The sequence below is a fragment of the Ictidomys tridecemlineatus genome, chromosome 4 (genome assembly GCF_052094955.1).
Source record: "Ictidomys tridecemlineatus isolate mIctTri1 chromosome 4, mIctTri1.hap1, whole genome shotgun sequence".
Taxonomy (NCBI): domain Eukaryota; kingdom Metazoa; phylum Chordata; class Mammalia; order Rodentia; family Sciuridae; genus Ictidomys; species Ictidomys tridecemlineatus.
This window is the reverse complement of record NC_135480.1, coordinates 97,762,434-97,787,733: the sequence shown is the minus strand read 5'-3', so window position 1 is coordinate 97,787,733 and position 25,300 is coordinate 97,762,434. Positions and strand designations below refer to the sequence as shown.

At 35.1% G+C, this 25,300-nt stretch overlaps 1 protein-coding gene across 9 annotated transcripts in view; it reads right to left on the bottom strand.

The window, feature by feature from the left end:
• Positions 1-25,300, bottom strand: part of Rexo2 (RNA exonuclease 2) — an 82,601-nt gene that overhangs the window by 47,422 nt on the left and 9,879 nt on the right. Inside the window, exons 1-5 of one of the 9 annotated variants that reach the window (XM_078047050.1) lie at positions 24,745-24,837; positions 23,245-23,334; positions 19,369-19,473; positions 19,068-19,115; positions 94-18,839 (exon numbers count right to left, since the gene is read on the bottom strand). Coding sequence is in view for 1 of the 9 variants with exons in the window: in XM_005334199.3 (XP_005334256.2) it covers positions 24,837-24,851 (15 nt within the window). In the remaining 8 variants the exon portion in view is untranslated. Of the gene's footprint in view, positions 1-93; positions 24,852-25,300 lie in introns of those variants that run through there. The other 8 variants (XM_078047049.1, XM_078047051.1, XM_078047048.1 and 5 more) reach the window with 8 other exon arrangements.

The following is a 25,300-nucleotide window of genomic DNA, read 5'->3' as shown; positions in this document are numbered from 1 at the left end:
AGGCAAGTGTGCCACCACTGAGCCTCAGCCCCAGTCCCTACATTGCAAAAATGGTGCCTTTATCCCACCCCCTGCACCAAGACAGAAACTCACTTGGTACTGATGGTTAGACACCCAAGCTCTGTACACACAACAGCACAAGGATTCTGATATTCATCCCCTAGGATAGAAATATATTGGTCTTGGTAAATCCAATCATAACTTTAGTTACTCATTTATTTGAGGCAGGTCCCTATCTTCTAATTGAAACAATAAAAACAGCAAGCAGGCATGATTTCAAAAGAGATTTCTCAAAGGAACTTGGCAAATCTCATATATTCTCTTCCCTTGCTGTAATAAGTGGCATATTATTCTTAAGTGACTTATAAAGTCACAATTGGTTATCTTTTCCCTTTTTTTAGTGGGTATAGAGGGGCAGGGAGTATGCTTCTGGCCCATAAAGGATACTTAATGGGTATTTCACAACAGTTTAATTAATTTATTTATTTATTATTATTAATTAATTAATTCAGATGTTAATGAGAAAACTTTAAGTTAAGAAAGAATGAATATTATCCATAACTCTTTTACTTGAATCAAATGACATTTGAACTCACTCTCACACCATGTCATCAGAAATCATCTTTCCTTTTTCAACTTTGCCTCTGGTTGTGGGCCAGATTTTTCCTTTAGAAAAGCCCTCAACATGCAATAGAAAATGTGGCTGCCCACCAAAAAACCTTCTTTTCCTTCCTGCTTAGCAACCAGAACAGGAAAAGAAGATTTTTCTCTCCTAAGATCCATTTTTCTATCTCAAGAAGGAATTTATAAAGGCCTGTGCCCATTCCTGAACAAGTTACTTGGCCAAGGGGACAGAGAACCATGTGTCCACAACACCAGTTGTGAAGCAGGTAACCAGTCCTAACAGACTAACAGCGTGATCAAGTAGCATAGGAAAAATTGGTTCTCTGAGACTTGGCAGCCATATGGCCAGTACAGTCCCACTTTTTAAAGTAACAGGTGCTTTTCTTTTCAAAATAAATAAATAAATGTTATTTTTCATCTTTTTTTTTTTTAAATTATCACGGAACAGAATTACTTAAAAACCCCAAAATGAAAAAAAAAAAAAAAACATTCAGTAGAAAAGACATGGATTCCCATTTATCACTCTGAAGCAATTCACAGTAAAAGATGGCCATATATCCCAAAAACCTGACCCGGTAGCAAGAAACAAACCAGTCATTATCATCACCCCTTCATATCAATGTTTTCATTCTCATGAGTCAAAAGGACACTAAGTGTCTGCTCCCAAAAACTCCAGACACCAAGGTAAGATGACAAACATTAGAGATGTACATTTGAAAGGAAAGAGACTCAGTGAATTTCCCTGCTACACTAACTTAACTTAAAGGATTTTCAAGATCTCAGTGCATCAGGGGGAGACAAGAGGGAAGAGAAAGAGGACGTACTGGGGATTGAAATGGAGCAAACTATGTTATAAGAATTAATGAATATGTCCAAATGAACCCCATTATTATGTATAAACTATAATGCACTAATAAATAATTTTGAAAGAAGAACTCAATCAGTGTGATTGATACCTGGGATATAAATATTATGTCATTATGTCGTATCCACCCTCTAGAACATATGATTGAAAATGAGATGGAAATGTTTTTGCTAAATTACAAGTAGAAAAAATTACTAGGGGCTACTCTCCAAAGATATCCACACAAATAACCACACTCTCCCCATTTTCTTTCCTTCTTCTACCTAACAAAACACACTGACATTGCTCCAGCTTAGTTCTAGATCTTACTTTACCCATGGATAGCCTTCTTTGGATGATCTCATCTATTTGCATTTAATTATCATCTCTCACCTGCCCACTTATTTCTCAAGTCCAAACCTCTCTCTTGAGCTTCAAAATGGTATCTTTACCTACCAAACATTTCCACATGACTGTCTCTAGATCCAAAATATTAATATCTCCTTTCTACCCTTCAACCCTAATTATTCTTTCTCCAGCGTTCCTTATCTCAGCAAATAATCCCACCATCCTGCTCATTACTTAAGTGTGAAACCCTGATCTCATCCTTGACATCTCCCCCTCCATGAACACCTCTTTTCACATTTAAACAATCACAAGATCCTATTCTACCTCAATATCTATCAAACATGTAGTGACATAGCTGTCACTTCTGTATATGTCCACTAGTCCAGCAGTCCCCCAACTGTCCTATAACCATTCTTCCATTCACCAACCCATTCAAATCCAATTATATCAACCTGTGGCTATAAAATATTCAAAAGCTTTTTATTTAGCCCAATATGTCTCAAACGTATGTGTTAGGATTAACTGTGTCAGAATTCCATAGAGGAACTTGTTAAAATGTTGGCTCTTGAGCTGCATCAACCCCAGAGAATAAAAAGCTCAGGAAGCTAGTCCAAGACATTGAATTTATAATTCCTAAATCAGGTTTACAGGTCCCCATAAGTGACCTCTTGCAGTCCCAGACTAGGACACTTCATTATGTTGTCCCACAGAAGGCACTTCATGCTTCTCAATGAGTCACACAACACCAGTTATCACTAATAAGACCAGTGGTTAAATACTCATTCCCTGCCTATGTTAATTAGCTTTCTGTCACCATGGCAATATACCTGAAATAAATTGACTTATAAGGAAGAAAAGATTGATTTTGACTAATAGTTTCAAATTTCAATCCATAATAACTTGGCCCCGTTGCCTGGGGAAAGCAGAATATCATCGCAGGGAAACATGGCAGGGCAAAGCTGCTCATTTTGCAACAGTTGAGAAGCAATGAGGTCCCAATATACTCTTCAAGGGCACACCCATTGACTTTCTTCTTCCATCTGGGTCCTAACTTCTAAAGTTCCCAGCACCTCAAGAATGTCATCAGCTGGGACCAAGCCTTCAACACATGAGCTTTTGGGGGACATTTAACATACAAACCATAACATGAACATAAGCTCCAGAAGGAACAGCGGCATGCCTGTCGTGTTTAATATTTATCCCTAATCCCCTGGACGGTGCACATAACATCTGGTGTTTAATATTCATTGCTACTCAGAATAAAAGCAAATTCAATTTTAAGGGCATTCACCAAAGCAGGGTCGTTTAACATAGCTAAAAATGCCCTTATTTGTTGATAGAGTGTATAGACGAAGAAAGCACTAACAATGAAGAGTTATTTAATTAATTGGTGGCCTAAAGAACAAAGTTTAATCTTCAAAAATCAAAGTAATTATATTTGTAGACTTGTCTCCAGTCTCCAGTGAGAAAAATGAATAAAAAGATGCGTTGGATACATTGCAGGAGATTCTGATCATAAGTACTATTAAATAAAAATCCAAATCTTAAAAAAAGAAAAAAATCCTAGAGCGTGAAAAGGGAAGGAGATTTCTCTCCTTTTTCTTCGTCATTTCTTTTAGAAAATCTGTCATTGTAAATTTTTTTCCCTTTGAGATGTACATAAATCTTTTCAAAAATTAAATAAACCTCTTGCCAGCTTTATAACCAAGGAATGACTCTCTCAAGGATCTGGGAAACCATCTCTTTGAAATGTAAACATCAAGGAAGATAGTGCCCTCTCTCAGTCTCCAAGAGAATTTAACTTAGGTATTTTAGGCTACTAATTGTTAACTTCTTATCTGTCAAAGAGATGAGTTTTATTATTTCCTTAAATAAAAAACAATGATCAAATACAAATGTCCAACCTAATTACCAGGTAAATCTAGGATGAATTAAGTGTTCCAAATGGTGCTGCCATTTGTCCTCTTACCTGAGGAAAGGGGTCAGCGGAAGTGGCAGGAATATATACTACTTCTAGTGTTTTGGGAGGTTTTTTGTGTTTGATTTTTGCTTTTTTTTCTATTCAGTCCCTAGGAAACTATATGTAGAAAAGTAGTACACTTTGTTCAAGGTCATATGCCCCAGTGATTCAACCAAGATTTTCTACAGACCATAATAGAAAAAAGATGTTTAGAGGAGATACTAAGCCCAGGCTCAAGACCATACAACCTGGATTTAACATCAGCAGCAGGTGCTTTGCTACCCTCGTTCAAAGATATCTTTTGATTATATTAGAACAAGATGATGATATGGGGCCTTTCTGTGCTCACTGTAGCTGCCATTTTATTAATTTCCATTTTTACTGTATGATGACACAAGACATGAGTTTATAAATGACTAAGAAGATCAACTTTTGCAAATGCTCCATCAAAGAGACCACACAACTAGCTCACATCAGCAGCTTATAAATTAAGGTTTACTATTAACTCTATTTACATCTTTATGTGTTTTGCACACTTGGTCTGTAAAAAAAATTACTACTGTTTCTCAACAAATGATGTTCAACAAGTAAATATCCATACGCAATTGTAAACTTCAATTTATACCTTACACCAAAACAAAACTTAACTCAAAATGGATCATAAACCTAAGAGTACAATCTAAAACTATAAAACTTCTAGAGGAAAACAAAGAATAAATTACACGTTTGGCTAAGCAAAGACTTCCTGGATATAACACTATAAAGAGGATTCACAGAAGAAAATACTGATAAATTGGAATTCATCAAAATTAAGAAATTCTTTCGGAAAAACACTTAACAGAATAAAAATACAAGTCTGATTGGGAGAAAATATTTACCATTTACAAATCCAGAATATAAAAAGAACTCTCAAAACTCAATAACAAATAGCTTATAATGGTTGAGTTTATATATCAACATGGCTAGACCACAGTCCTCAGGTTTTGTTCAAACACCAATCAAGATATTGCTATGAAAATGGTATTTCAATGTGATTAATATTTAAGTCAGTAGTCTTTGAGTAAAGCAGATTACAGTCTATAATATGTATGGGCCTCATCCACTCAGTTGAAAGCCTTAAAAGAGTAAAGTTCCCCGAGGGAAGATGTCAGTTTTTGGATTTGAGACTGTACCAACTCCTCCCAGGGTCTCCAGCCTACCTACCTGCCCTGCAGATTTTGGATTTGCCAGCCCCCACAATTACATAAGCTAATTCCTTAAAATAAGTATATACACACACACACACACACACACACACACTCCATTAATTCTTTCTCTGGAGAACTTTAATCTTTATAACCCATTTTCTTAGATGGGCAAAACACCTGAACAGATTCCTTACCAAAGAAGATATATGGGTGACAAATAGATGAAATGATATTCAACATCATGTATCATTTGCATTAGTGAAAAGCAAATTAAAACCACTGAGAATTACCACTGCATACCTATTAAAATGTCTAAAGTTCTATAAACTAACCATACTAAATCACTGGTAAAGTTTTAAATAGAACTCTCTTATATAGGTGGTAGAAATGTAAAATGGAACAGTAACTTTAGAAAACAGTATGGCAGTTTCTTGAAATATTAAACACACACTTAACATATGGCCCAGCTCTTCAATTCCTAGGTATTTTACCAAAAGAAACAAAATTATATGTCCATACAAAGATTTGTTCATGAATGTATGTAGCATCTTTATTTATAAATAGTCTCAACTGGAAACAACCCAAATATCCACCAAAAGGGGGATGGATAAACAAATTGTGTATCTATATGTTGGAATACTACTTAGCAATAAAAAGGAATGAATTATTGAGACTTGCAACATGGATGACTTACAAAATATGGGTGCAAAGGGAGATAAACAAAACAAAGAGTGCATATATACATATAATTTCATCATGTAAAAACTTCAGAAAATGCAAAGTCATCTACAGTGCAGTAGGTTGACCAAGAAGGACAGGAGGCTTAATAGAAGGAGGAATTATAAATATGTATGAAGACTCTTCTGGAGGCATGGACATATTGATTATCTTGACTGTGGCAATAATCACATAGGTATAGACATATCAAAATTTATCACTTCTACACTTGAAGTTATTGCAATTTATTGTATGTTGGTTATACTTTTTTAAAAAGCTATTGCATTTCAATTGTTATTTACATATTTGTTTTGCTTCATGTTATTATTACTGTTTAAAGTTTCTTAAATATTTACATCATAAATTATACATTTCCATTAAAAAGACTCAATCTCTCTGAAAATAATTTTATCTTCAATTTTACTTAGACTAGTTTTAATGTAATAACTCCTGTCTTTAATACCTGCATTTCCATAATAGCATCCTGTTGCCCTTTGACCTACACTTTCTCTTAGATACCTGACTTTGGGCAAGTCACATTCCTCACTTGCAATATGAGCTTTCACAGGGTTGCCATGAAGGTTAAAAGAATTAATGTTTGCTAAATATTTAAAACAAGGTTTCAGAATCTTGGCACTACTTACATTTGGGACCTGATACTTCTCTGTTGTGGAGACTATCATATGCATTTTAGAATGGTTGACAGAATACTTGGTTTCTAACCAGCCCCCTTACCAGCTGTGTGAACTAAAAATGTCTATAGACATATCAAAATATCCCTTGGATTAAAACCAATGTAAAACACTAAATAGAAAATAATAAGTCTACATAAGCATCTGTTTAATAATTGTTCTGTGGCTATGGTTATATGGCTCTTTCTCCTTTCTAGAGTCACTGCTCCTACACCAGGCAAAAGCCTAGCACAATCAGCAAGAAATCCCATTGCCCCTCAAGATTACTACTTGACATAGCCATACTTACCCTTGGGTCTCCCAAGTCAACTGCTTCAAGTGCTATTGATTGAGAGCACAGAGTGCTCATTTTCTATCCCACTGCCCACCCTGACCTCCAGCTCTCATCCCTATAAATGAAGAGATTATCAGTATTCTCCCATAATTTCCTCTACATAGTTTCTGGGATTCTGATAATTTAAAAGTAATATTGCAGGTAAATTCTAATGTTGTGTAAAGGCTCATCATATATCATAGTAGATGGTCTCTGGTATTGTGGCACATGGATGACCTTCTCTATTTCCAGGGCCTATTTAGTATTGTGTCCTACTTTGGGATCATCTTAAGCAGTTTTAAGACCTTAGTGAAGTTTGTATAGGCTTACCTATTTCCCAGACCTCTACCTACATATTTTTAGGATTAGAATAAATCTTTTTCTTCTCCTAAAGAAATGATTTAGCTTTTCTCAGTTAAAAATGTGAACAAAGGCAGGTGCAGTGACACACTCCTATAATCCCAACAGCTCGGGAGTCTAAGGCAGGAGGATCCAAAGTTAAAAACCAGCCTCAGCAATTTAGTGAGGCCTTGAGCAACTTAGCAAGACCCTGTCTCTAAATTTAAAAAAAAAAAATTTAACTTTAAAATGGGCTGGGATGTGACTCAATAGCTAAGTACCCTGGGTTTAATCCCTGGTATAAAAAAAAAAAAATGTGAAACAGATTAGATTTACAAGAAAATCAACGTGCTTAGAAACTCATAGTACAAATGGAAACATAAAAAACAAAAACCCTGTAATTTATCATAACAACATCAAAATAATAGGAATTTACAGATTAGTAAGTTAAAGTTCTAAAGCTCCAATCTTCGACAAATGTCAGTGTTATGCTTTTACTATTGATAGATGTTTTCCAATAAAGTATGTGCAATATTTTGAAGTCACTTGAGATAAAATTTCCACAAGGAACCAGAAGGTTATATTTTCTTGATGTTTACATTTGGAGTCACTATTACATCATACAGAAGATTATATTTCAGTAATCTATTATTCCAAAGTAGCTTGAATAGATATGACATTCACTGACTTACGAAAACGGTGAGGATCAGAGCTCATATACTTAAATCTCCGGTTCAATTCTGCAATCTGGACTACATCATCACTGCTAAATGATCATCTTCTCCCTGTAATAAAAGACGACTAACTCCTCTAGATGAAATAAGAAGGCAACATTGGGTATTTGCTCCTGAAGAAGAATAAGGAAAGTAAAAGAAAGTTAAAATTAAAAAGCAAATACTAAATTGAAGGTTTGCAATAAGAAATAACACTGGCTTAAATATATAAATAGGTTTTACAAATTAAAACAAAACACTGCTTCTATAATAGAAAACAGTAAAGGACATAAAAATTTACGTAGAGTGTGAAAGAACAAACAAGGCTTATGTCAGAGCAAATGCCCATTTATTGAGGAACAGCTCTGCATATTTATAGTGCCAGGGGTGATTTGACAGTTGGCATGGGGTGCTTTTTGATTGGAGGGTAAGGATCAGGTGAGCCAGCAGGGCTAGTCTGATTGGTGGGTAGGATCAGGTGAACCAGCAGGGCTCTGATTGGTGGGTAAGGATCATGTGAGCCAACAGGGCTCTGATTGGTGGGTAGGATCAGGTGAGCCAGCAGGGCTCTGATTGGTGGGTAAGGATCATGTGAGCCAACAGGGCTCTGATTGGTGGGTAAGGATCATGTGAGCCAGCAGGGCTCACCATTGGACGGCTCTTCTTGGGGGATGGATAAGTTAGTCTTTGGAGCCAGGGCAACTCCCAACAGAGTGACAACTGGACATTTACATATAAAAATATTAAATTTTAGGGCTGAGGCTATGGCTCAGCAGTAGCACACTTGCCTGGCATGTGTGAGGCACTGGGTTCAATTCTCAGCACCTCATATAAATAAAATAAAGGTCTATCAACAACTAAAAAAAATCTTTAAAAAAGTTAAACTTTATAAGGAATAAGCATAGCAGAATATGTGCATGTGTATTCCTTCAAATTGTCAAAAATTATCTTTGAATATTTTCCAATGCTGTTCATCAATGGACAAGAGAAATGGCACTCCTGTATACTGCAAGTAGTGGTCAAAATCAGCCTACTCAGTAATATCATTATAGTTAATAGGTCTAGAAAGAGGCTATCAAAACTGGAGACACTAAAATCAAAGATATAATAGGGAAAGGGAGAAGACAAAAGCAGAAATTTCCATAAAGCTATTTTTTTATTCATCTAAGTACACTCTGTTGTTTCAAGCTGCAAATAACAGATTTATTCAATAACTGTCATCAAAATTACCTTCCTAGAGACTATGTTTTGGAAACCAAATGCAGCACTACTATTAAAAAAAGAGAAAAAAAATAGATGGGACAATCCTATATGCCTAAAATCTACTAGTTAACATTTATTTTAATGAGAAAAGCATGAGGGGAATTTTTAAGACTGACTCCAAGCTAAATAAAGCACGACTTGAAATATTTGTGGTATGTAGCTACAATTACAGAGGAAAACGTTTTTATTTTATTGCAATAACAATGAATAATAAACACTGAGTAATTTTCTCTACTTCACACATTTGTTAAGGTCTTCATACAGTGTTATTTTATTATAAAATAAACTATATACTTATGGAAATAAAACATGGCTATAAAGAATAAAACACCTGAGTGAACACATTTAAAGGAAATACTGCCAAAAACTTAGGAAACCCCTGTGCAGCCCTCTTCCAATCACATCCTCCCCACATCCACTCTTTAGTTTGATCCCTTTATAGTTATTTTACTTACGTAAATATTGCTACACTGCTTAGTTTTGTCTCCTCTTACCTTTAAGTTTAATCATGTTATGCAAATTCTTGTTGAACCTATTTTGCTCAACACTGAATTTATCCATGTTGCTACAGATAGCTCTAGATCTTGTTTTTACTACAATGTCATAGAAACCACCACAGTTCTATCATTTTCCCCATTCGGGTATTGTGTGACTTTGCTAAATGTATCCACGTATTTCATGTTATTCTGTTATTGTAAACAGTATGTTTTTAAGTTTTAATTTTCTAAGCAATATTTTCTGACACATTAAAATGCAACTGATTTTTGTATACTGGATTTTGTATCTGACCAACTTAATAAATTCTTATTTCTAAAAAAATATTTTGTATATTCTTTCAAGGTTTCTATAATCAAATCATCTATGTATTATGACAGTGTTAATATTTCCCTCCCAATCCTACATCTTTTTCCTCTTTGTTGACTACTGACTGCTTCCAGAATGATAACAGAATCGGTTAAGTGGGCACCCTTCATAAGTTCCCAGTCTCATTAATGATTTAAACTCTCATCACTACAAATGTCTATTCTTTACATGTCTGAGTTTGTCAGGATGAACCAACTACTATACATAACTATAAAGATGTAGTTTTTTTAAAAAAATGATGTCTAATGGTTGTAGTAGTGTGGTCTGTAGATACTCTTAACTGGGCTAAGTAAATTGTCTTAGACTCCTCATATTTTTTTTTCTTTAATCAAGAGTGAATTTTGAATTCTACCAAATGATTTTCTACACCTATTAAGATGCTCATACAATTTTTCCTGATCTCTTAATGTTTCATAGCACTCTAGTCATAGCTCATTCAAGCCCTCTTTTATAAAAATAAACACTGGAATCAATATAGAAAGTAGAAAACTGACATTTTTGTATACCTCTGATTTTCCTCCAGCTTATCCCCCACTTCTTTCACCCAAAATATTTTCTGAGTCCTGATTCCTGATACACCTCTCTATAGAAACACACACCCCTGAGGAGCACATTGCTTAGTTTAAGTTGCTCTAACTTTGAGAATTAAGTACATTTAACCTTTGGAACTTTTTTTACTCAACATTATGTGGCTGAATTTTAGCATATAGTTCAATCATTTTGATACTATACAATATTAAGAATATACATCATCCATTCTTATTCATAAGCATCAGGATTACTTCAAAGTTCTCACTCTAACAAACAATGCTGCTGTAAGTTTTTGTGCATGTCTCCTAGTATATACTTACCAGTTTCTTCTGAACCTAGATATGAAAGTGCTTGGCAGATAAGTATGTAAATGTTTTACTATTATTGCCAAAATGATTCATAAAACGGCTACAACGTACATTCCTGCCAGCCAATTTTAAGTGATACCACTGATCCATATTCTCTCTGATACTTGGTAATGCCAGGTCTCTGATTTCCTTGCCATTTAATAGATATAAAATGGTTATCATAGGTATTTATATCCTGATATTACATGTTGTGCACGTTATTTTTTTGTCTTTTCCCTGTTTGCAGCATCTTGAATCTTTTCGTTCCTAATACTGGTTCTTTGTGTTTTTTTCTTGAAACTCCAGTGAAAAGTTGGTCAGTTTTATTATTCCTTTTACCTTACTATTTCATTAATTTTTACCCATAGTTTTATAGCTGCAGTTGTCACCTTAAGTACTAGTTATTTCCTAAAAATTCTCTGTGCTGTTTCCATGATCTTCAGTTTCAAATATTTTCCATCTCTATTTTTCTGTGACCTGAGTTATTTGGAACTACATGATACTGTTCAAGTTTTTCCTTAAATTCTGATTTAGAGCTTGATTGTGTTATTCTCAGTAAATATTATCTAAATGATTCCAAACTCTTGATGTTTAACTCTTTATTATGTTTTTGAAAAGGTTCATCCTGAAGTTGTTGGGAACAGTGTTGAATGTACATGCTCATTCTGTGGTTCTTAATACATTTATCATAAAATAAGAAAAGTTAAAAACAAAGCACAATTGAGGCATATACAAGAGTACAGTAGTCCCCCCATTCCTGCAGGGGATATATTCTAACACCTTCCAATGAATGCCTGAAAGCACAGATAGTACTTAACTTTATATACTTTTTTTCCTATATGTACACATTTATAATAAATTTATAAATTAGATGCAGTAAGAGATTAACAATAGCATAATAGAACAATTATAATAATATGCTGTAAAAATTAGTTATGTGGATGTTATGTGGTCTCTCTTTTCTCAATGTATCTTATTATACTGTACTCACCCTTACTTCTTGTTGACTGAAAGTAATTGAAACCATGGAAAGCAAAACCAGAGATGGGGGTGGAGGCAATTAGTTAGCTTTTGATCCCTGTGACCAAAATACCTGACAAGAACAACTTGGGCAGGGGGAAGGGGAGTTTATTTGGAATTCATGATTTTAGAGGTCTTAGTCCACAAACAGAAAACTCTATTGCTCTAGGCTCATGGTGACCAGCCCCGCAAAGGACAGATGCTCAACTCATGGCAGGGTTGGAAGCAGAGGAGAGAGGGGAGCAGGGCCATAGGAATATGCACCCTTCCAGGACATGACCTATCTCCTCCATCCACACCCCACCTGCCCACAGTTACCAACCAGTCATTACATTCAAACTAGGATAGACTGATTAGGTAATAGCTCTCATAATGCAATCATTTTATCTCTGAATATTCCTGTATTACCAGGAGCTTTTAGGAGAAATCTCATATCCAATCCATAACATTTCACCTCCTGACTCCCAAAGCTCATGTCCAACTCACAGTGTAAAATGCATTTACTTCATCATCTCTAAGATTCCCCTGTCTTAATAGCTTAAGCATTACCCAAAAGTTCAGTCCAAGTTCAAAGTCTCCTCTGAGACTCATGGCAAAATGCTTGGCTGTGATCCCCTGTAAAAATTAAAAACAAGTTACATATACCCAATATACAGTGGCATAGAATTAACATTATCATTCCAAAAGGAAGGAACAGAGGCATAGGAAGAAGGGAAAGCAAAGCAAAATCAAAGCCCAGCCAGGCAAACAGATCCAGTAACACCATGTATAGCATCTAGGACATATGACTGAGATATTATTTCCAAAGAGCTTGGGCAGCCCCAAACTTTGGTCTTGCTGGTTGCAGTGGCCTTTAGCCTGGCTCTCTCCAAAGACAGAAGCTTTTCTCAGTGGACAGTCCACACTACTGGGATTTCTTAATTTCTGCGGTCTCCATTCCAGCCCTGGCTTCACCTTCACAGTTTTTCATGCATCACCCTCTCAGGGGCTGTCTGAAGAAACCCTTGACTCTGCTAGACTTTGCCTGGTCTCCCAGGGCTTCCTCTGAAATCTCAATGGAAGCCTCGATGACCCTCTTAACACCCGCATCCCTCTTTCCTGAAGAACCAGCAAGCACCATATGGATGATGTCAAGAGCTGGTGTGAGCCTGCACATTATCTAGGACTCCTGGAATCATGACTGTGGAGACCTCTGAGTGCCTGCACTGCAAACCACAATGAAACAACTTCCTAGGCCTCCCTGGGTGAGCAAGGGTCCCTCATGATCTCCTTTCAAAGGAATTTTCTATATCCTAGAGCCTGTGGTGGGTGTGGTCTTGCAAATTCCTAAAATGCCATAGAGGCATATCTCCTATTGTCTCTTATGTAAGCACAGAAGACCTATTTAGGGGCTGTAATCTCTTCTACAAGCACACCTTCCTTGCCCCCAGCTTCCCCACACACACACACTTTTATGGCCAATCTTCCAAGTTTTAGAAACCCTTTAGCTCTGCTTTCTGCTCCCAATTCTCATAGTGAACCTAGCTAAATGCTTCCAGCAATATCCATGCCACTGACTGAATGCTGTGCTGCCCTGAAATTTCCTCTGCCAGATTACTTAATCCATCACTTTTAAATTCGGCTTCAAAGTCTGAGAACATAGATAACATGTAGCCAAGCTCTCTGCCATAATATAACACAAGTGGCCGCTAGTCCAACTTCCATTAGAGTCCTCATTGCCCCCTGAAACCTCATGAACACAGTTCATATTCATCAAGCTCACACCAGAATCATCCATTAAGCTCAATTTACAACATTCTAAAGCCTTTCCAGCACACATTCTAAACTTTTCAATATTCTTTCTGCAAACCAACTCCAAATGTTTCTCAACCACATGGTCAGTCTAAACATGGCCATGACTGCACTTCTCTGACCAATTTGTCTTAGCTTTTTCATTGCTATGATCATAATACCTGACAACAACAACTTAAAGGAACAAAGTTTATTTGTGGCTCAGTTTCAGAGGTTTCAAGTTCACAGAGAGCCAACTCCACTGCTGTGGTCTCACAGTGAGGCAGCACATCGGGGCCAGAGCAGATCAGAGGGAAGTTTCTCAGATCATGGTAGCCAAGAAGCAAGAGAAAAAGGGGAGGGAGGAAGGAGAAAGAGCCCCAGAAAGAATATCCTTCAGTGCATAACCCCATTGAATCAATTCCTCCAGCCACAGCCCATCTGCCTACAGTTAGTACTCAGTCCATCCTTTCAAACTAGAATGGACTGGTTAGGTTAGCTCTCATAATCTAATCATTTCACTTCTGAATACTCCCACATTAACAGGAGCTTTTCAGGGACACCTCATAGCCAAACTGTTAACATGTACATACCCCCCCCCCCAAAAAAAAAAGAAATAAAAAAAAAAAGAGTAGAAGACAATAAAAAGCAAAAAAAAAAAAAAGAAGAAGAAAAAAAGAAAGAAAAGAAAAAGAAGAAAGCAAGAAAGATTAATATAACTAAAGCTCTTTAAAAATGACTTTTATAGCTGGGCATGGTGGCACACGCCTGGAATCCCAGCAGCTTGAGAGGATGATACCGGAGGAACACAAGTTCAAAGCCAGTCTCCGCAAAAGGAAGGCACTAAGCAACTCAATGAGACCCTGTCTCCAAATACAAAATACGGCTGGGGCCAGTGGTCGAGTGCCCCTTAGTTCAATCCCAGTACCCCCGCAAAAAAAAAAAAAAAAAAAAAAAAAAAACTTTTTAAAACTTCAAGGAATAGTTCAACAAAATAATAATAAATTGTAAATAACCAAACTATATGTAAATAAGGGGACCAATTATAGTTATAATGATTCTAAAATTTCTACTATTTAAAAAAAAAAACATGTCCAAATATTTTTGAAAACATACAACAGATTGGAAAAAAATACATCAACTACAAAATTATCACATCATGAAACAGAAAACTTAAATAGGCCAATAAATATTAAACAAATTGAAATGAAAATTATTTTCTTTTAATTTGCTCCAATGGTTTTACAGAAAAGTCCTGTCAAACTGGATCAGACCACTGCTACATAGTATAAATTTACTCTAGGGTAGGATCAAAAAGATTTGAACTTTAACAAATGCCAGGGAGTAGTCCTTCTTTTCACCTTGGTCAGTGGGCACATCACTGAATGCCCACTGTGTCAGGCCAGTGACTAGATGAGCTGGACATGCTATACTACCAGGCACACAGCCTCAATCTGGGGCCTCCTTCCTCTAGCCTCCATTTCACCCAGCTGGTCCTCTGTCATTTTCAGCATTTACCTGCACTGCAAACCTCTTCTAGTCTCCATGACAAGCATGTACCTTATCATTTGGTCTCTTTGCCCTCAGAAGTCTTCTCTATGGAACTTACTAGCCCATCTTAACCTATTAAGTCCTGAGCTTCAGTTCTGAATATTTCAACAAAATCAACTCAGATGCTTTAAAATAGGATGCAAATAATAACCTAGAGCTTGCATGTCATATTAATATTATAATTGTTATAACTGTTTTTATAATTAACACAATAATTATATTCTTATATAATTATCTATTACATTTTAAGTTTTTAAAGTGTTTCATACAGATGCCCTTCAATAGATGAATGGATAAAAAAAAATGTGGCATCTATACACAATGGAGTACTACGCAGCACTAAAAAATGACAAAATCATAGAATTTGCAGGGAAATGGATGGCACTAGAGCAGATTATGCTTAGTGAAGCTAGCCAATCCCTAAAAAACAAATAGCAAATGTCTTCTTTGATATAATGAGGGCAACTATGAACAGAGCAGGGAGGAAGAGCAGGAAGAAAAGATTAACATTAAACAGAGACATGAGATGGGAGGGAAAGGGAGAGAAAAGGGAAATTGCATGGAAATGAAGGGAGACCCTCATTGCTATACAAAATTACATATAAGAGATTGTGAGAGGAATGGGAAAATAAACAAGGAGAGAAATGAATTACAGTAGATGGGGTAGAGAGAGAAGATGTGAGGGAAGGGGAGGGGGGATAGTAAGGGATAGGAAAGGTAGCAGAATACAACAGTTACTAATAGGGCATTATGTAAAATTGTGGATGTGTAACCGACGTGATTCTGCAATCTGCATTTGGGGTAAAAATTGGGAGTTCATAACCCACTTCAATCTAATGTATGAAATATGATATGTCAAGAGCTTTGTAATGTTGTGAACAACCAATAAAAAAATAGTAAAAAGAAATAAAAAATAATAATAAATAAATAAATAGTTTCATACATCCATATTGGAGATGGTAGGACAATATGTAAAACCCTCTATCTCTGCACTAGAACGTGAGCTCCCTGAGGACAAGGAGCCATGCCAGTCTTCTTCATTGCTGAATTCCAAGGAGCCTTTGTAGCTAGAAGGTGCTCTACAAACACATGTTGCTTAAATAAAAGAATATGCGTTGGCATTTCATATTACCATGCATCCCTTTATTATCTAGACACATAGAGTGCCACTATTTATTCATGAAGTACTCTCAGGATCTACTTTCACTACAAAGAGGTTATATGAATTATATTTTAATGATAGTAATATGATGTCATTTTGAGATAAATTGTCAGTGGGAGAAACTGCAGTTAGATAATAGATAGTGCTGATTTTTATAAATAATAAAAGGTGTCAAGAAATAAACAAGCAAAATAACAATAATAATAATATAAATTGACTCAAAACTAGAAAATTGTGAAAACTGCCTGATCATTTTTCAGGTTTGTCATATCTTAAAAACAATCAGATGAGGACAGTGTAGAAAAGAAAATTATATAAACCAATTTCATTACAAATTTGGACAGTTAACTCCCTAAATCATCAGCTAACTAAATCCAATATAGTGTTTGAAAAAAATTATCCTATAATATTTGTTTGTTTTAGAAATGCAAACAATACCAGAAAATTATGTACTTTACCACAGGAATGGATTGAAGAAAGCACATCAATAGACATAGGAAAGGCAATTCAGTTCAACATTACAGTTAAAGAAAAAAAAAACTAGGTATAGAACAGAACTTCATTAACTTGAAGTCTTTATTTATTAATACCCTAAAGCAAATACCATAATTAATGATGAAACTTTTTAAGAAGATTAAAATATCCTCACTATAAGTACTGTTGAACATAATAAATGACATTCTAGCTAATAAAATTTAAAAATTAAATAATAGGCAAAAACAATGTGAAAGCAAAAGATAAAGTGTCATTATTTGAAGGGGACTTACAAACGCACACAGGAAACCCAGAATAATCATGATCCAACTAAAAGAAGTTATAAAAAATTAAGACACAGTATAAAACAACAGTAAGAAAAACAGTGGCATACAATCAAAGACCAATACCATAAAAAGTCCAGAAGAGACCTATCTGAAAGGAAAACCAAATGCATTACAGAGTAGGTACAACAAATCAGTGAGCTAAGGATGAATTATTTAGCAAATGATGATGGAAAAATGGGAGCATTCTTTGGAAAAAAAATTAGTCTGATCCTTGCCTCACGAAATCTCCAAACATGGGCTTCAAAAGTATTAAAAATCAAAACGTGAATAATTAAAATATAAAGTCAATTAAAAGGGTAAATATCATCTTAAAGTAAAAACTATTTCTTATTCAGTATTTTAAAGGAATAAGCCTTACAGAGGAAAATGACAGACTTTACCAGAGCAACATTAAAAGTCCACGTTTAAAGAAGGTCACCACACCTAAAGCCAAGAGATAGACAAAAGATCTGGAGTAAATAACTGCAATGAAAATCATGAAGAAAAAAAATTCAGAAAGTCCACAGAAAAATGGACAAAGGTATGAATAAATAATTTACAAAAAAAAGAAATCCAAACTGCAATACATATGAAGATACACTCAAGCTCACTGGTATTTAGAAAAAAACAAACAAAGAAATACACATAAAATGACAAAGAATATAATTTATATTAATTCCAAGTACTGCCAAAGATCTAGGAAATAATAATATTTCTGGTTACAATTAAAGAGTTACAGCCACTGGGGAGAAAATGTTGTTAGTATTTGCAGACATTAAGTGTAGGACTGTTTAATGACCTAGAAGTACTATTCCCTGCTATATACTGCAGAGATACTCTTACACAGGACTATAAGGGTATAAGTACAAAGATGTTCACAGCAGTGTTGGATGCGGTACCAATTACTACAATGGAGAACATAAAGAAATATTCTAAATAGTGAAATTTAGTAAGTTAAATACCTAGAAATAACATATAGCCTCATAAACATAATATGGTATAAAAATTAGAAAATATTTATATCAATACTGCTTGTATCAAGTTAAAAAGTACACATGCAGAATACAGCCAGCCATTCAAAGTTGTTCTTTTACTCCTGACAGCTACTTTACATCATATTCAAAATACATTCACTTTAGAAAGTCCTGTAACCATTTTACTCTATTTCCTAATTAATTCATCATGCTGTATTCCGTTGCTTTAAGAAAAACATTTTTAAATGTGAAAAACTTGAATAGTTCCAGAACTCCAGACTTTAATATCTAATTTAAAAAAATCAAAGGGCTAAGGTTGTAGCTCAGTGGTAGAGCACTTGCCTTGCGTATGTGAGGCACTGGGTCCAATACTCAGCACCACATAAAAAATAAATAAAAGTATTATGTCCATCTATAACTAAAAAATATTTTAAAATACAGAAATAAATCAAGCTTCTCCTTATCCTGCAGGAAATTTGAGTCTCACCTTAGTGTTTAAGGATTCCTGTCAGGGTCTTTTATCTTGGTTGTCACAGTGATGACTGCTGTTCTATGGTTGCTGAAAACCACATTCCTCTTCTCTGAATTATGCTTTGCTAACTAAAGCTGATGCTAGACAACAGGCATTTAATAAATTTTATTAAGTCATGAATGGTAATGTATAAAAAGAAAACCTAAAAAACTAATCAGTCATCACATCTCCTACAGGTCATTAGCCAAAGGGGCTCCCAGTGGCCATCTTTTTCCTTGCTTTCTTGAAGTATGTACTCAGTTCTGAGTCCTTTCTTCCATTATTCACTCTTTACCAGCTCCAAGGAGACTATGAGAGAAAAAACATTATTTAACATCAAAAAAACTCTTTGGAAACCCCAATGTAAACATTCCAAATTACATGTCAGTCCCTTGTGTTTGGTTGAAATAAGTTCCTCCCCAAGGATTAATCTACTGTTGATGTATTAACAAAACCAAACTCTGAACCTGTTACTTGGCACCCAAATGAAGCACTGTCTAGAGTAATCATCCCCAGTAATATTCATTCCTTACTCACCATCATCTTCTTTTTTTGGGTCTGCCATAGGACGTGACAGAATTAAAGCTGTAAAAAACCAATACTCGCTCATTCATTTATTCATTAGGAATACTTACTAGGGCTCTATTAAATGAAGCCCGGAGGGCTCCCTTCTCCCTTAGTTCATTACACTTCATCCAAGTGGACTTTCTGACAGTTCCCAGAATAGAACAAATTCTTTGCTACCTAAAGATCACTGTTTTCTACATTTCCCACAGCCTACTTCCCACCTTTCTAGATTAGACTAAAATGTCACCTCATCAAAGCAACCGGCACTTACCATCCTGTTTAAAGCAGCCTTTCCTCCTCCAGTCCAGACACCATTAATCTTCACTAGTACACCTCTTCATTTAATAGCACAATTCTTTCTTAAGTATTGTCCAACCTGCTAAAACAAACTCCATGTAGATAGGGATGTGTTTAAGTCCTTAACCACAGAAAAGATTTATCTATATTCTTTAAATCTACACTAGATTTAGAATTTAATCAAATAAAATTATTTTAAATTTTTTCAGGTAACATCTGAAACTCTAAAATAATTTTAAAACTCAAACCTGTCCTCTCTCTCCATCCATCAACAGAAAGCCAATGTTTAAACATGTCTAAAGGTCAATTAATTTCAGAATGTTAAAACTAGAAAACAAACGTTAAATAACCAAGAATTTGCAGCATTCCTAGAATCACCTGGAAAGATGCAAAAGGTCAGCAGTGGTGTAAAAGATAACCATTTTCATTTGATGCACTAATCATTAATACCTAATTTTATCTCAAGTAGATTATTATGAGGATATTTTTCATACTTTCATTAATAATAGGCAATAAATATTATTTTGGTAGTATAGCACATAGCTTCTCTCTCTTTCCTGTTGCTTCAGAAGAAGGTATGGGAGAAGTCTCAGGAGTAAATACATCATTCATTCCCAAACTCCAACTCAAGGATTGATATGCCAGTATGAAGTTTGTATTTTATAATCAATTTAAAGAATGATGAAGTAAGGACACCATTGGATTATTTAAAAGCTAAATATATCTAATTTAAAGCACCTTTTATTCTATCTCAAATGTCTTCTTTTACGAAATGATGGTGATAGCAATGTGTTTTTTAATATTTTTAATTGTAGATGGACAAAATATCTTTATTTATTTTTATGTGGTACAGAGAATCGAACCCAGTGCCTCACACATGCAAGGCACGTACTCTACCACTGAGCCACAACCCCAGCCCATAGACAATGTTTTCAACATCATTCTTTGGCAAAATAATAGTTGGAAATATTTAAAGTGAATACAAATGATGCAGAAAGTTTACTACTGATATAACCCAATGCTATGTAAATCAACCACTGAAGGCCTGAAGAGAAAATAAAGTTTTCTTTTTTTTATTTTTTTATGTTATCACTTTTTAATATTTTTACATATTAAAAATATATGCACATAATTTCTTTATCAAACATACAACGTATGTATAGTATTTGCTATTACTTTTATGTGTTACACACATTTTACATTATTACTTTAATAAAAAAGTATGAGAATCCGTGTGTATTTGAATTTTTATGTTCTACATTTTGACTTTTCTGCTACATAAATGCTATTTATTTGGACATGGTGAGCAAAACAGTAAAAAAGAAAATATCCTGGAACCAGGGTTCCACAAAAATCTACACCCAGCCACCCACTTTGTGGGAGCAAAAGCACTAAGAAATATTATTAGGAAGACATGTGAGGGACAGTGAAAGGAAGTCTAAGGGACAGAAGGATTTAAAAATCACCACTGAAAATTTTAAATCCGTGCTAAATCTGAAAGCATGGTAAAAGTATTTGTGAAGAACAAGGAGGAATACAGGAAAGGAATTTCAAAGTGTGTGTGTGTGTGTGTGTCCTTAACAAAGTTTTCTAGGAGTTAGCCCCAAAGCATATAATGCCAACCTCCACATTTCTAGAAGCTTATATTTCAAAAACACTAGTAGAACAGTAGCAACCTTGAATCCTAGTCACTTTAAGAAGGTAGCTATGCTATTTATCAATTCTGAAATTATTTCTGCTATTTGTTAATTATGCACATAAAATGATTGGGTTATCATGTCAACTATTCCACACACATTTTAAAAGAGAATAAGGCAGAATGATGAAAACAGGATACCTTAGAACCTCTGGGGTAATAAAGAGAATGTGCAGGAAAAAATGAATTATTAAACTAAAAGCACAGCCAACATAAGTGAACACATAATTGGTATACAGTCTCTAATTTAACAATTAACACTGTTGCTCAATATTAATGATAAGATAGTTAAGTGGAACTCAAAATTTTTTTTCCCACAAGAACAAAATAGGGCTGGGTTACACAGGCCTATCCTAGGCTATCCAGGGAGTCTAACCAACTCCGAATTCAGAAGCTTCCTTTCTCCATCTCAGGTAGTTCAATCTGGAGGTGAGGAGGTTGGCAGCTCCTAAAGAACAGTATTTTGTTAAATTTCTTTTTTCTGTAAACAAAACCAGCAATTCCTTATACTAATTTGATGCTGACATAAAAGAAAGCATCTCCCTAAATTGCCCATTTTCTGTTATCCCAAATTGGGAAACAAAAGGAAGTTAACTCTTCCTAATGACACAAGCAAGGATACCAGAGTTCAGTTCCTCCAAGTTGTTTCTAACATATTGGTCCTAAAACAGGATCACTCTGAAAAAGGAGTTGTAGCAAATGACACATTTTATGTGAGTATGTGTGGTAAAATATATATATCATGAAATTCATCATTTTTAATTATGCAGATCAGTGGCATTAAGTCTCTTGGCAAATATACTTGTGCAACCCAAATCATGAATTTTATTGTGGATCCCCAAGAACTCTGGAGGCTCTTAATGGAATATGTTCTTATTTGCACAAGAACATTAACTTTTACTTGACACTCCTCAAACTTACCATTTTCTAGTGTTCATTCCTTTTGAGATACCCTTATTTTCTGTGTCTAAGATTATCAGTGGTATTACAACCCAGGTGCAAAACTAAACTGATTAAATTATCCTGAAGACCAAGTTAAGTCTCAGGATCTATGCATTCAACTTGACATGTCAATTGTGAAAACAACTATTGCATCTGCCTGCTTTCTAGTGGGATAAATAAGCACATCCCTTGTTTTCACAAGGATTCTGAAGCTTCAATATTCCTTTACTCAATAGAGAATATTCAACTAGTAGAATTGTCTCCATTTACATTTCTACCATAGCTATCTATGGCTTTATAATGATCAACAAAAAAAGTAAAAGGCTTTGTTCAAATAACTAAAACTCAATTTTCACAATAGATACACAATATGTATCAACTGATACACAGCACAATTGCTTTTGCCCTCATAGACAAGAATAGAATAGCTCCTGCCCTCATCAATCAATAATGGAATAGAACAGCTTTTGCCCTCATCAATCTGCTACATGTGGTTTATCTGAGCAACAACCAATTTTCCACTGTTCCTACTGCTTGTTAATTTTTCAGAATGTCAGGGCACTTGAGTGAACCTGGAACATTCAAGTACTACCATAAAGCATTCAATGTGATAAAACTGTACTTGAACATTATGACTATTATTTTTTCTTTAAGGCTTGCACAAAGCCAATTCTGCAAAACATCAATTTCCCTATGAATTTTTAAGCTGGTTTTTCTAACAAAAGAGATATATATTGCTTTGTAAATGAGAAAACATAGGCATCTCAGGTTTCATTCTTTTCTCCTATGGCTAAACTCTAAGGGGCATCTTTCTTGCCCACACTCAATACAATGACTACAGCACTGAAGGACAATAACTGGAGATCAGCATCATCACAGGACTGGCTTGTTCACCTCATGTGTTTAATGTAGGGAAAGATACCTGGCTGATCCTAAGAATACAGCTTACACGATAATTTATTACTTCACTGACAGAACCACCACCAAATGAAAAGCCCCAAAAGCACTGGAACAACAAGCTCGTCCAAGCAAACACACTGATCATTTTTCAAAATGTGGATATATTTAAATCAATTTGTACTGCAGTTCATTTCACAGGCTTTAGGAATCCCCTGTGAAATCCAACATGCCAGCACTACAAACTTAAGTTTATTTTCAAGCAGACTACCAAATAATGAACTAATCACTGAACCATCTTATCTTTATACAGACCTGCATCAGATCAGATTTGCTCATCTCACAGGCTGACAATCATTTTACTAACATCTAATACCAGCTTCATTCCAGCACAACAGATTTCTGCTACATAATGAAGATACAGAACAAAGGATTAAATGAGAAAGGTGGCTATTCGTACAACAGAGATTTAAAATTAATGACAGTAGTTAAAATTTTTCTAATTTAATGGCATGGCTCAAACAGTTCAACAGATGAAATCAATCAGACAGTTGTGTGTAGAGAAATCCTGTGATATTAATAAGAGCTTCTGGTTCCTGGGAACCTATTTCCTCAGCCGAGTGTTTTCATATCTATTCTTGCATTGGAATTTATAACATTCCTGCGGTCTAAAGTAAGAGCTAAGACCATCTTGCCAAATTTTAGTTGGAAACACTAAGCCAAGTCAAGGTCACACTCTTAGTGGAGTTTATAACAGTTCCCAGCAAGATGTAGTTAGTCACAGGCATTGTAAACTCGGGTTAAAGACCATCCTCCAGATGTCACAACTAATCAATCACAGTACCCTTTTTCAGAGATTCTGCACTGAATAAAATCCTCATAACATTAGTTAGCCATTATTCAAAGTGCTCACTATGTACCAAACCCTGTGTTCAGCACTGTAAGATCACCATTCAATTTAATTCTAACAATTCTTTTGAGTTAGGTACCATTATCAACTTCAGAGAAGTGAACCTGATGAAGCTGCTCAGTATATCAGGTGTCTGGATTTGAATCCAGAGTTTGAATCAAAACCCCTGTTCTTAACTACCCCCCATCTGGCCTACCAAACCACTGATGTGGATACATGTCATTTCAGAAAACAGAAGTAAAACCAGTCAGGATAAAAATCTGAAGATTTAATTAAGTTTTCATCTACTTATTAGACTTGTGGATCTAAACCTTAATTTGTTCATTTGGGGAAAAAAAATCACACTAAAATCTCTCCACTCATATGGTTTTTGAATAGGTAACATGACTTAGTAAGTGTTGAAGTGTTATTCAAATGAAAATATAAGACTGTTCTCATCCACAGTCTAGTGATCTCTGTAATTATCACGCATTTGGAACACATTATATTCATCATATTCATACAAGGACTACAATAAAATAGGGATATAACTTAAGCTCATCACAGAAGTCTTCTTTTCCAGTAGTTCTCAAAGAGGAGCAGGTCATCTGTGGGCCTTTCTCAATTCTGATTACTTGTCTTAAAGGGGCATTTGTCAGAATACAGTGCACAAAGAAATGAGACCTGTTCTACAGATGGTTCCATCGCACCCACTGGCAGAGGAGTGGCCTTAGTACTGCAATCTAGACTACATAAACTTAGGAGTTAATATATTCAAATTGAAACCCCTTCTCATCTACTTACTTACCATTAGACCTAGGAAAGCAAGCTCTGTTTTACAAAACTAACACAGTGACTGCCTTATACATATTATCTAGTCAATAAACCTTCATTATTACTTACAGAATCACAGTCTGATGGCTTACTTGAATTTCTTGAAAGCAGTGAAGAGTAGCCTATTCCAGAGCTGTTAGTTCGATAACACTGAGCCCAAATCTGCTTCTCTGAACCTATCTTGTTATTCTATTCTTGACTTGTAAAGCAAAAGAGAATAAGTTCACTTCCTGTGTAAGAAACTTAATAAAAGTACATTAGGAGAATTTAAACATCAACCATACCACTTAAAAAAGATATCTATTTCCAATAATTAAACTATTAAAGAATAAATGGTACAAAAAGGTTTGCATTTCAATAGAACTAGCTTTATTTGTTTATTTATTTATTTATTTATTTTTAAACAAAAGAAATTTCTAAAAGCAAATGAAGATATGTACCGAGGAATGGGCATGACCTGGTACTTACAAAGCTGCTGCTGTGCATAATGGAAACAGCATATAGTGCTGTCTGCTTGAGTAATCTGGAGGTGCAAGTTAACTAAAAGAAGGTGCTCTGCCAAGCAATCAGCATGGAAAAGAAAAACATAAAATAAAAACCACTATAAGTTGCTTCCAGAGAACTATGTTGTGGCAGCATGAGAACTGG